This window comes from Echinops telfairi, unplaced genomic scaffold (assembly GCF_000313985.2).
Source record: "Echinops telfairi isolate 266 unplaced genomic scaffold, ASM31398v2 ScPeMD7_7404;HRSCAF=8442, whole genome shotgun sequence".
In the NCBI taxonomy this organism is placed as follows: Eukaryota; Metazoa; Chordata; class Mammalia; order Afrosoricida; family Tenrecidae; genus Echinops; species Echinops telfairi.
This window is the reverse complement of record NW_022111304.1, coordinates 338764-350549: the sequence shown is the minus strand read 5'-3', so window position 1 is coordinate 350549 and position 11786 is coordinate 338764. Positions and strand designations below refer to the sequence as shown.

At 36.9% G+C, this 11786-nt stretch overlaps 1 protein-coding gene across 1 annotated transcript; it reads left to right on the top strand.

The window, feature by feature from the left end:
• The first annotated feature begins 6541 nt into the window (after positions 1-6541).
• LOC101657083 (olfactory receptor 6C76-like) lies at positions 6542-11550 on the top strand. The gene is made up of 2 exons (XM_030887328.1): positions 6542-6577; positions 10600-11550. Exons 1-2 carry the CDS (start codon positions 6569-6571, stop codon positions 11548-11550), a joined length of 960 nt encoding a protein of 319 aa, XP_030743188.1. The 5' UTR covers positions 6542-6568.
• Positions 11551-11786: the final 236 nt, after the last annotated feature.

Below are 11786 nucleotides of genomic sequence, written 5' to 3'. Positions count from 1 at the left end.
CCTTGAGGCTTCCTCACTCCCCTCTATCATGACCCCAGCCCTGCCTTAAACTGCTGGCTAGACCAGAGCATGTGTACACCTACAGATAAGTGATCAAAGCTCAGGACACACGGAAACCAGGTACAGCAAGGGGAGTACTGATACCACCAGGAGGTTGGGGGGAAGGTGGGGAAGAGATATCATGGGGGAAGGGAGACAAAAGTTGGTGTAAGTTATAAAAGTAATAAAAATTTATAATTTATCACGAGGTCACGAGGGAGGGAGGGGGTAAAGGAAGGGAAAAAAAGGAGCTGATACCAAGGGCTCAATAGAAAGTAATTGTTTAGAAAATAATGATGGCAACATATGTTCTAATATGCTTGATACAATTGATATATGGATTGTTATAATAGCTGTAAAAACCCCAATAAAATCATCTTTCAATTTTTAAAAAGTGGTCCCTGGAATGTAGAATGGGCAGACTCTTCTCGAGCGCTTGGCATATGCTTTCGGGAGGAAACAGCCCCTTGAAAAGACTGCAGTGCTTGGAAAAGTGGAGGGTCAGTGAGAAACAAGAGGACCCTCCAAGGTGTGGATTGACAAGGTGGTCGCAACAATGTATTTACTTATAACAAGAATTGTGAGGATGTCACAGGAGCCTGCAATATTGTGTTCTGTGTCTTTAAATAAGACCTAGTGTATCTTTGGGAGAAAAAAGTAATATAAGACACTGTCTTATTTTCGGGGAAACAGGGTAGATTGAAACTATGGTAATAGAAACAGATTCGGTGAGCCACTAAATATTAGGATAAAAGTTAAAGGAGATAAATGTCATCACAGAGAACCGGAAAATTGAAAAAGTAAAATGATATCTGAAAAGAATCAAATAGAAATTATATAATTAAATGATGCAATGACTGAAATAAAGACAACAGGTTCAAAATGAAATTAGGCTCACATGAAAGGGAAGTCAATGAATTTCTTTCCACTGCAGGGTATAAGAATGAAATCAGGATGCTGCACTAATAGATAAAAAGATGTAAACTAGATGAGAGGGGAAGAAGTGTAGAAGATAAAGTGAGAAAGCAAAAAAAAAAAAAAAGATCATTGGGCTCAAATGGGCTCACACATCTTCTCAAATAGAAATGTTATAATATTAGAAATCCACAATAGGGAGAAATATATATATATTGAGTAATATTACATTTAAAAATTAAATTTAAACCTTCTAAGAAGAAAATGAAAATACAACATATAAAACCTATAGTAAACTCAATACTCAGAGGACAGCTTATAACAATAAACACATACATCAAAAAAGTACCAAATCAATACCTCAACCCAATATCTCCAACAGTAGGAAAAAGAGGAGCAAAATAAGCCTATTACACGCATTTTAAAAATGAACGTATAAGGACTAGAGCAGAAAAAAATTAGAATGAATCCACAAGACAAGAAGTTAATTCATGGAAAAGAACAACAAAGTCAACATACTATAGGCAAATCTAACAAAGGAAAGGAGAAGATGCTAATACCAGGAGTAAGAAATGAACTGAGCAGCATCACAGCAGAACAAACAGAAATATAAAGGAAACTAACACAATACTATGCAGGACCATACTCAAACAAATTTGAACACGTTAAATAAATGGACAAGCTTTACCTATCACCTACCCAAATTATGAAGCTGTGCTGGTTTACTGGGTCATGAGTTGGGTTGCTTACCACAAGGTTGTCAGTTCAAACTCACCAACTGCTCTGCTTGTGAAACCTCCCATTCATGTAAAGATTTACAGCCTCACTTTCTTGGAGATGGTTCTACTCTATCCTATAAGATCGCTAGGAGTCAGAGTTGACTCGATGGCAGTGAAACCTACATATATTAACATGGACTATAGTGGACAATCTGAACATACTCATAAGAAAGAAAGTGATCAGGAAATTACAAAAATCCCAACAAAGTTACTTTAGAACCAGAAGTCTTCACTAGCATATTCTAGTGTACATTGAGAGAAAGCTGACATTAATTCAAGTCAAAATATTCTAAAGTGTAGAAAAGGATAGGAAGCCCCAAATTCATATTATGAAGTGTGCATAATCCTGAAACTAAAACCAGATTAAGGCATCACCAGCACTAAAAATCATAAACCAAGATACCTTATGGGCTTAAGTGCAAGCATTCTCAGCAAAATCCTAGCCAACAGAATCCAACAACACATAAAAGAAAAATCAAACAACACGGCTAAGTAGGATTTATCCTAGGTGTGCAAGAATGGTTCAACATTGAAAAAGGATGGTGGCAATAGAGATAGAGCACATCGATGAAATAAAGGAAAGGAATCATATGATCATATCCATTGATTCAGAATTGAAGCAAAGTGATTTGACAAAGTCTAATCCATTCCTGATTTTTTTAAAAACTTCAGTATATAGTTGCAAATGGGAAACCCATCAACATAATAAAGGGCATAGATGCAAAGTCATAGGTCACTATTATATTCAATAGAGAGAACTGAAGGCATTTTCTTGTGAGAAGAAGCCAGACAAGACTACCTTTAGCAGCACTTGTAATAGACTGGGCTTTTAAGAGAGGCAAAAACAGTGGTGCACATATATATAAAGATGTAAAATGTATGCATTCTATATGTAAAATATATATACAGTGAACCCTCGTTTATCGCAGTTAATCCGTTCTAGACCCTACCGTGATAAATGAAATTCCGCGAAGTAGGATTCCTTGTTTGTAAATCAAATATTTTCGTTGTTAGAGCATAGAGGACATGAAAAAACACCCTTTAGTCACCATTACACTCGTATTACCCAATATATTAAACGAAAAAGGGAAAATACAGTAAAACATTTTGGACGTTACAATTATAATTTATTATTTATTATATTATTTATGGCATCAAGCGTGTACAGTATGAGCCAATCAGTGGCAGTAATGACAGAGCATGCGCTGTTACACAAAAACCGCGATAGAGTGAAGCCGCAGAAGTCGAAGCGCGAAGTGGCGAGGGTTCACAGTAAAGGAATTTATACCAAAGAAGTGGCTCACCCAGTTCTATGCACAAGTTCAGTCTGGTTCAATTGTGTGGGTCTCAGGTTAAGCTAAAGTCTTTTCCTGACTCACGTTGCTGGAGCTGAGAAGTCAAGAAGCACAAAGGTAAAACTGGACGGCCTAGGCAGTGAATGCAAGGTCAGCAAATCAAGAAGCAGCAATGATAGCTCCCAGGATCAGTAGGTGATGTCCTATGCTATGGATTCATATCCAAAGAACCAGAGTTTGAAGAGCCAGGTGCAGACTTCAGAGCAGATTGTAAATCATTACAATGATTTCTTCCAAAGAGCAACTGGTGGTCTTGAGATGCTGGTCCTGCAGTTAGCAGCCCAATGTGTAACTCACTATGCTACCAAGGCTCCTGATTATCATAAAAAACATCTAATGATTGCAATAACCATATTGTATTGGCTAGAGACAAATCCCAGGCCCTGCATACCAGTATGGGGAAAGATTATGTAAGGGCATAATCATTAATAAGGGTCATGAAAACTACCTTTAGATCGCTCTATCATATTTTGTAAAAGAGATATTCCTTGGAAACATGATAGTTGGTAAGAACAAAGTGAATGAAACATAACATTTATAAAATATTAGAAAATACTGAACATGTACTATTTTCACTTTAAAAAAATATAGTCTTTCTGGATGCAAAAGAAAAGTAAATAATACTGTAAGTCTAAGTCATCTATGCTTTACCCATTTTCCATATAATTGCCTGCTGTAGTCCAGGAGAATAATAAATATATACATTTTTTAAAATTCAGTATTCATAAATGCTTGCATAAGAGGAAGATGAGTAAGTGACATCAGCATATTAAAGCAATACATTTTATACAAGTCTGATTCTGCATTTGAAAATTAGTAGGTTTACTTCATTACATCAAGATAATTAAACCTGTTATATCAAGTGATCTCAAATGGACAGTCATACTATTCCAATAACAATTCATCAAAGAAAAGTTCCAGAAAACAGGTAATGGGGAAGCATCTGAAACTTGGTACAGAATGCCTATAAAAGGCATATAACTAGCTTTAAAGGCAAAGGAAAAGACCAAGAGAGCTACAGAAAAACAAAAGAACAGACAGAAGAACTCTGAAAAACACTTAAGAGCAATTGAACAGAATAAATGAATACCAAAGAGAAATCCAGTTATCAAAACAGCATGGAATTGAATACAAAGATAGATATGTAAACCAAAAAATCCCAACAGAATAGAATAGAAAACCCAGAAATAACTTCATGCCCCTACAGAAAGGTGAATTTTTAAAAACAATTTTATTGGGACATAGTCTGCATATCATAAAATTCAATAGTTCAATCATATCAAGAACGATTGTATAATCATTACCACAATCAATTTTACAAAACCTGAAATGCGTTAAATGGGAAAAGATAGTCTCTTTAGCAAATGGTGCTGGTAAAATTGCTATTCTGTTTGCTGAAGAATGAAATAGTACCCAATCCTCACTCCACAAAAAGAAACTCAATATGAAAAAAACTTAAATGTGCACCCTAGAACTCTAATGGTCACCAATGTAAAAGTAGAGACGAACATAAGGGCCCAAATGTAGGACTGAACACACGATGAAGCATCAGAAAAAGAAAAGCGCACGCATCCACAACAGAAGAAAGAATAGGTGACTGGAACCTCCTGAAAATCAGACATCTGTGAACATCAAAACAGTTCATCAAGAACTAAAAGAAAACCCACAGGCTCAGGGGGAAATCTGTAAAGTCTACAGAGACGTGCAACAGCTCAACAACAAAAAGATGAATAATCTATGTAAAATATTCAGAAGACACGCATGGACAATTTGCCAAAGATTGCATCCAGGTGGCCAACACACATACTAAGAAATGCTGGTCATCCTTAGCCATTCAAGAGATGCAAATCAAAACAATATCATCTCACACTAGCACTGATGGCAAAGATAAAACAACATAGGAAATAACGAATGCTAAAGAAGACATCGAGAGATTGGAATCTTCATACATTTCTTGTGGGAATGTAAAACTGTAGAGTCACTATGGAAAGCATCATGGTGCTTCCTTGAGTGGTGAATAGAAATACCATAAGACCTAGCAATCTTTTTACTTGGTCTCTACTCTAAAGAAATAAGGAGCAAAACAGCAAGAGATGCATGTACACCCATGTGTATTGCAGCACTGTTCATAATAGCAAGAAGACAGAAACAGCACAAATGCCTTTGTGTGGAAGAATGGGTCGATTCTGGTACGTCCATACAATGGAATATATTCTCCACTAAAGAGCAACCATGAAACCATTCACCATTTCATGACATGGATGAATTTGGAACATATTATGCTGATTAAAACGAATTAATCACATAAAGTCAAGTATTTATGATACCATTATTATTAAAGAAAAATGATCAATATAAAATATTTTTATAACAAGCCTTTGATGGTCATGGCAAGGGAGATAAACAAGCAAGGGAAAGGCATAAGTGGGAGGAATAACCCAAAACTGAAACTCTTTCTGTAGTTATAGAGATCACATTGAACTTTTAATTTGGGGAGCTCTGATACCTTGATGGTGCTGAGGCATCTAAGATTAGAATAGAGGATTTCTTCTCATATTTTCAGGTCTACTTCAGTGTCTTTGGGGAATGATTGACAGTTTACTTCATAAATTTTGGACAATTTTGTTAGGTGTATTCCTCTGATTCGCAAAGGACGCATCTCATCTTCTGGAGATAAAAAAGTCTGATAGCTAGCTTCACATACAATGTTGAATCCTTCCTTTAGACTGTGTTTCTTCTCTATTTGCTATTGTCAGAGAACATCTTTTCAAGTTCTGCTAGCCGTAGTCCACTGTTATGTTTACTTAAGGCATAGTAGCACATGTTTGTGCAGGATGAGCACAGAGAGAGGCAGAGAAATACCATCTGATGAATGTATTAAGTGTGGTGTTCCTACTCATAGTGAGTAGTGTTTTCAAAAGTACTCATAGTGTTTCAAAAGAAAACACTACCCAGTCCAGTGTGATCTTTATCATTTGCATTAGGCCAGCTTTATATCAAGAAGTACTTGTTTATCAAGATGGCATATCTGCCCAGTCCAACTCAAGTTCATAATCTTATGCTAGTTCATAAATTGATTTTCAAACTCACTTGGTGTGGCAGTTACATAATCTCCTGTTAACTTGAGTGAAGGTGTGGAGTCTAGCCTGTCAATCAGGTCATAGCCAATGAGGTCTCTGTATGGGCATGGCCTTCTCTTGAGGATGCTGGGATCCCCGGTTTTCCTCCTGGGAGGCAGGAAACACTTTCTGCTTCGTCTCCCTGCTGATTAGACATATGGAACCATGCCAGAGCCCTGGAGCTGGAGGAGTCATGTGGAGACCCACGTCATTGCTGAGATGCTTCCACCACTACTGAATCCTCATGATATTCCACCTACAGGCCTGTGATCTTCCTGTGTTTAGCATCATTGCATGTGTTGCGGGAGTCTGAAGAGGAACTTATAGACTGATATTGGACATATGGGCTAATATCACACTTATGGACTTGATCTGGAATGGGCTGGAATGTTTCTTAATATATAATTAGTCTTCGATATAAAATTCTCTCTTACATACATTGAGTGTCTATGAATTTGATTCTCTAGTCAACCCAGACTACACATTTGGCCACATGCAAGTGATGCAGGGTTGTGAACTGCAAAGCACATCACAGGTCGGTGTTTGCCGGGTTTTGTGGATCGAAGGGTGGATGGAAACGTTGCAGGGAACCAACAGCTCTCAGGGTTGGTTAGCCCACCCCGTCAAAGAAGACACAGAGTCTCAGTGGAGTTGCAGTGAGGAGGTAGGTAAAGTGGCAGGGAGATATCTCTGTTTGCTTTGCTCTTATACATATACATATGTAAGCCTCACTAGTATTGTTTCTCTAGGGATCCCAGCCTAAATAACAGTATTTCATCAATTCCAGCAGCCTCCATTTTTGGCAATGAGGGCAGCTTGAGATATTCAGCAAGTGTTCTTCCCTTTGGGTTTCCCATTAGTCTTCAAAGCATTAAATTTCTACTTGAGAGGTCTATACATTAAGATGGGCTGTACTCAGGGTTATGGTTTAGCTCCAGTGGACTTGTCTTACTATTCTTCAGTTTCAACTTGATTTTGGATTTGATCAACTGCTGGTTTCTCCTGAAGTTAGCTCCTGGCCTTGTTCTAACTATTGATACTGAATATCTTTATCCTCTCTTTTTATGGATATGTAAAACATTAATTTTTAAGAATACAGTAAGAGAAAGAAAAAGGTAGAATTAAAATATTACAGTCAACAATAATAATGAGCCATGCCCTACATTGTGTAATTAAAAAATTAGAAATAATAATATAATAAGTATGACTTTGAATGTAAGATAAATATTTCATAATTTTTTCAGAAAAAATTCCTTTAATTTTATGTTGATGTGTGTTCTCTCAGTTTTTATTGTGTCTGTATATTATTATGTACTGATAATATCTATTCAATATATTTTATAAAGGAACAAGATATTTGAATAGCATAAATTCTATATTTTGTCCTTCCCCATTGCTATTTCATATACTTTCATGTGGGATTATAAAGAGACTTTTGCCCTAGCTTTGTCTCCCCCAAAGATATGCCAAACATTAGAAGCTATTTGCCAGCATATAATGGGAAGTCAGATGCTTAGAGACATCCTCCCTGAAGGCAGTCAGTTGCCAGACTACTGTCTGATCCCACCACAAGAGGGGTCCACACCTTGCTGTTAGGACAATGGACTACTTCTCCCTAAAGGCTTGCAGACACCAGTCTGTTTCCTGTAGGTAGCGCTATTGAAAATGGTTTCCATGGAGATCCAGAGAACAGGTCAAACCTGCTCAGTGACATCCAAAGTTAGGCTGCCATCCTGAATCTAGGATCTGCCTTTCTTGTAACATGTGTGTCCCCAATCCCTCCCCTTCCTATTGCGTGTATATCCCTAGATTGTCCCCCTCTCATTGCTGTATAACCTATAGTGCAACCCCTTCCTGTAATGTACATCTTTATCTGTAATTAGGGGGCTTGCATGCTCCCCAAAGATATATATGCCTTGGTTAGCAATAAAGACCTCTCTCCCTCACCTCCCTCTCACCCTGGCTCTCTTCCCTGGCTGCCTCTCCCTCACTTGCTGCCCTGTCCCCTTTCCCCTTTGCCTCCTTCCCCTCCCCTTATATCTTTCCATGAAGTCTCCCATCTCCAAGTGGACCACCAAGCAGGGCTGAGGTGAGCATGTTACTATAAATTGTGTATGACTCCATTATTTCAATCTCTCTTCTATCTCTCATGCTCTCTATGACTTTATTATAATCTTTATATATATCTTAATCGTACAATTGCGCCTATCGACCCCACGATTAGTTGTGGTGGGCTGGCCTTTCCTCCACAATTTCATATAATTTAATTGTATCCTTTTTGATGACAATAGTTTCTTTTAAAAATAAAATAATGTTGACAATATGTGAGTCATCATGATCCAAGACTGTTATTCATTTAAAAAATATGTATATATGTACACTTCTCTGAAGTGTAAGGTTTAAAAATAGTATTTTCTAAGGGAACTTAATTAAAATTGTGTAACGTGAATTAAGGGTGCACTCATCAGCATCCTCCATCTCTTGAGACGTTTCAGTTCAGAGAGAATCCCCTGTGACCTTTCTGGGAACAGATAAAATAGATTTGTTTGCCTTAAAAATAATATTCAGGAAACAAAGGCATTTCTTCGGAAAGAGAAGAAATAAAGAACATTTAAAAGCCCATCTCTTTTGGAAAAGTGACATTTTGAGCCAAACAGACTATCAGATGGGCTTTCTTAATATGAGTATTTAAGGTCTGAACATTTTTGGGAATCAAGACATATTGTCTACTCTTTAATTGTGCAATTTATACTAGTACTTTACATTTCACGTTCTTAATATATTTTTGTTTATTGTTTGCACCAGCTCTAATTCATGGCCATGTTACTTCCTTCTTTCAAATAGCGGTTGTTTCTTCATTTTTACTCTTGTTTTTAGACCTATCTTCCTTATGCACTCAAAACTCCCCCTCAATAATTATCAAAGTATACAATTCTTCCTCAGTCATAACGATTTCCCAGAGCTTTGTTACAAGGAGGCCACATTTTCCCCTTTTCAGAGTCTTACATACACTCCATGAAGACCTTTGTCTTCCATCATGAATGGTGGCTCTGTAAGTACTTGCAGACTTAGGGCAGGGTTCTACTTTATATTCATCACCTCTGATTCCAGGAACGTATGGTCTAAGTTTCAGATGCTACTTAATGAACATGAACTACATATACTTTCCACAGAGCTTCTACCACTAATTAAGAAACTCAGATTTTCACCATGTTATCAACCTTTCCCTGGATCTCAAGTTGCAAGATTCTTTGGCTATTTTGCTTCTGGTCAGGACCTGGCACCTTCTATCAGCTGCTGGGGTTATGCCACTTTCTGTATGGGTGCATCCTTCTTCCGAAATAGGCTTTCTATTGGAAATATTCCCAATTATTCCCATCATCACTGTTTGTCGCAATGATTATTTTTCCAAATTCCACTTTTGCATTTTGTCAGTGTGTCCTTGCGTAAGAAAACCAATAAGAAACAACTTGGGAAGTCTATGATGGATTCTAGCGGTGAAGCATCATCACACCTGGACTGTCATGTAAAGTAAATTTACAGAGCATTTTGAGTAATCACCCAAATCTCTTCCACATTTAAAAATTATCTAATTGTAAGTATAAATTGCTTCTCAATTCATTGTTTTTTATATTTTCTAATCAATGTACAGTACAACTTAGATCATTTAACTTGGGCCTGCAGAATCTCTTTTTAAAAGGTGGTAAAGTAATAGTTTATTAAGGAGAAAGCTTTCAATTTAAAATGTGTACATTTAGAATAAATTGAGTTTTAGGTTTAAGTGTCTTAAATATTTTGTTATTTATTCTTAATATAGCATGATAAAGGGTTTTTTTAATTTAAAATTTTGAAACATTTCTTTGTCAAGAGAAACAAAGACATTAGCTAATGGCTACAAATATTTTAATAATAAAAGTATTATCCTTCAATTATAGTTCTCTATATTTTTTCATGTATATATAGTTACATCTTTAAAAGAAAGTATGGTATCTTTCATGAGTATAATTTATATTTGTATACACATATGTATATTGGACCTCTCAATGACTCACAAAAGATTACATGTCTTCATTCATCACAGATTTTCTTCATTCATGTACTTTATTCAAAATTCAGTACAATAAATTAATCTGTTGCTAATTTATTGTCTTGTACTGTATATATAATGTGGTTTTTTAATTAAAAAATGGAATCAAAAGAAAACCCTGAACTCAGTAATTTATTATGTTTTGTTTTCATTTCTAAGGAGCCATGGTGGCACAGTGGATCAAACATTGGACTGCTAACTGAGAAGGCAGCATTCAAACCAACCACCGATTTCCACTTGTAGACCTAACTGAAGTCCTCACCCCCACCACCACCTCAAGCACCAGCACCACCAGCAACAACAACAACCACAAAATGAAAAATCATTCATCTGTTAAAGAATTCATCCTCCTGGGATTAACAGATGACCCAGAGCTAAATGTTTTAGTTTTTATTTTTCTATTTTTCACATACATGCTTAGTATTACTGGAAATCTGACAATTATCACCCTTACTTTGATAGATTCCCACCTCAAAATTCCCATGTATTTCTTCCTTCGGAATTTCTCTTTCCTTGAAATTTCATTCACAACAGTTTGTATTCCTAGATTTTTGGTCAGCATTCTAACAGGGGACAGGACCATCTCCTATAATTCGTGCATGGCTCAAGTGTTTTTCTTTATACTCCTTGGGTCAACAGAATTTTTCCTTTTGACAGTAATGTCATATGATCGCTATGTAGCCATATGTAAGCCATTGCATTACACAACAATAATGAACAGTAAAATCTGCATCCAGCTAGTGATAAGTTCTTGGCTGGCTGGATTTCTCATTATTTTTCCACCTGTGATTATGGGTCTTCAATTGGATTTTTGTGACTCCAACATCATTGACCACTTTGCCTGTGACTCTTCTCCCATGCTGATGATCTCCTGCACAGACACAGCACTCCTACAGCTCCTCGCGTTTGTCCTGGCAGTGTTCACGCTGATGAGCACCTTAACATTAGTGATTCTTTCCTACGCTTTTATCCTTAGGACAATTCTGAGAATCCCCTCTGCTGAACAGAGGAAAAAAGCCTTCTCCACTTGTTCCTCACACATGTTCGTTGTCTCTCTTTCTTATGGAAGTTGTATTTTTATGTATGTCAAAACCTCCGCAGAGGATGGAGTGGCCTTAACTAAGGGTGTAGCAGTGCTCAATACCTCTGTTGCCCCAATGCTCAATCCATTCATTTACTCCCTAAGGAACCAACAGGTGAAGCAGGCCTTTAAGAACTTAGTTAAAAGATATTTTTCAAATAATCTTCAATCATAAAGAAATTCTAAGCCTAAAATTTAAGTTGAATTTCATGTTTAATGCAATATTGATATTGTTCTATTTCTCATCTGCTAGAAAACTCGTGATGCTGTGATTAAGGGCTGGGGTGCTAAACACAAAGTCATTAGTTCCAAACCAGCAGCTGCTCCAAGGGAGAAAGACAAGACTTTCTACTCCTGTAGAGAATTACTGCCTTTGACACCCACAGGGACAATCCTTCCCTGATCTATGGG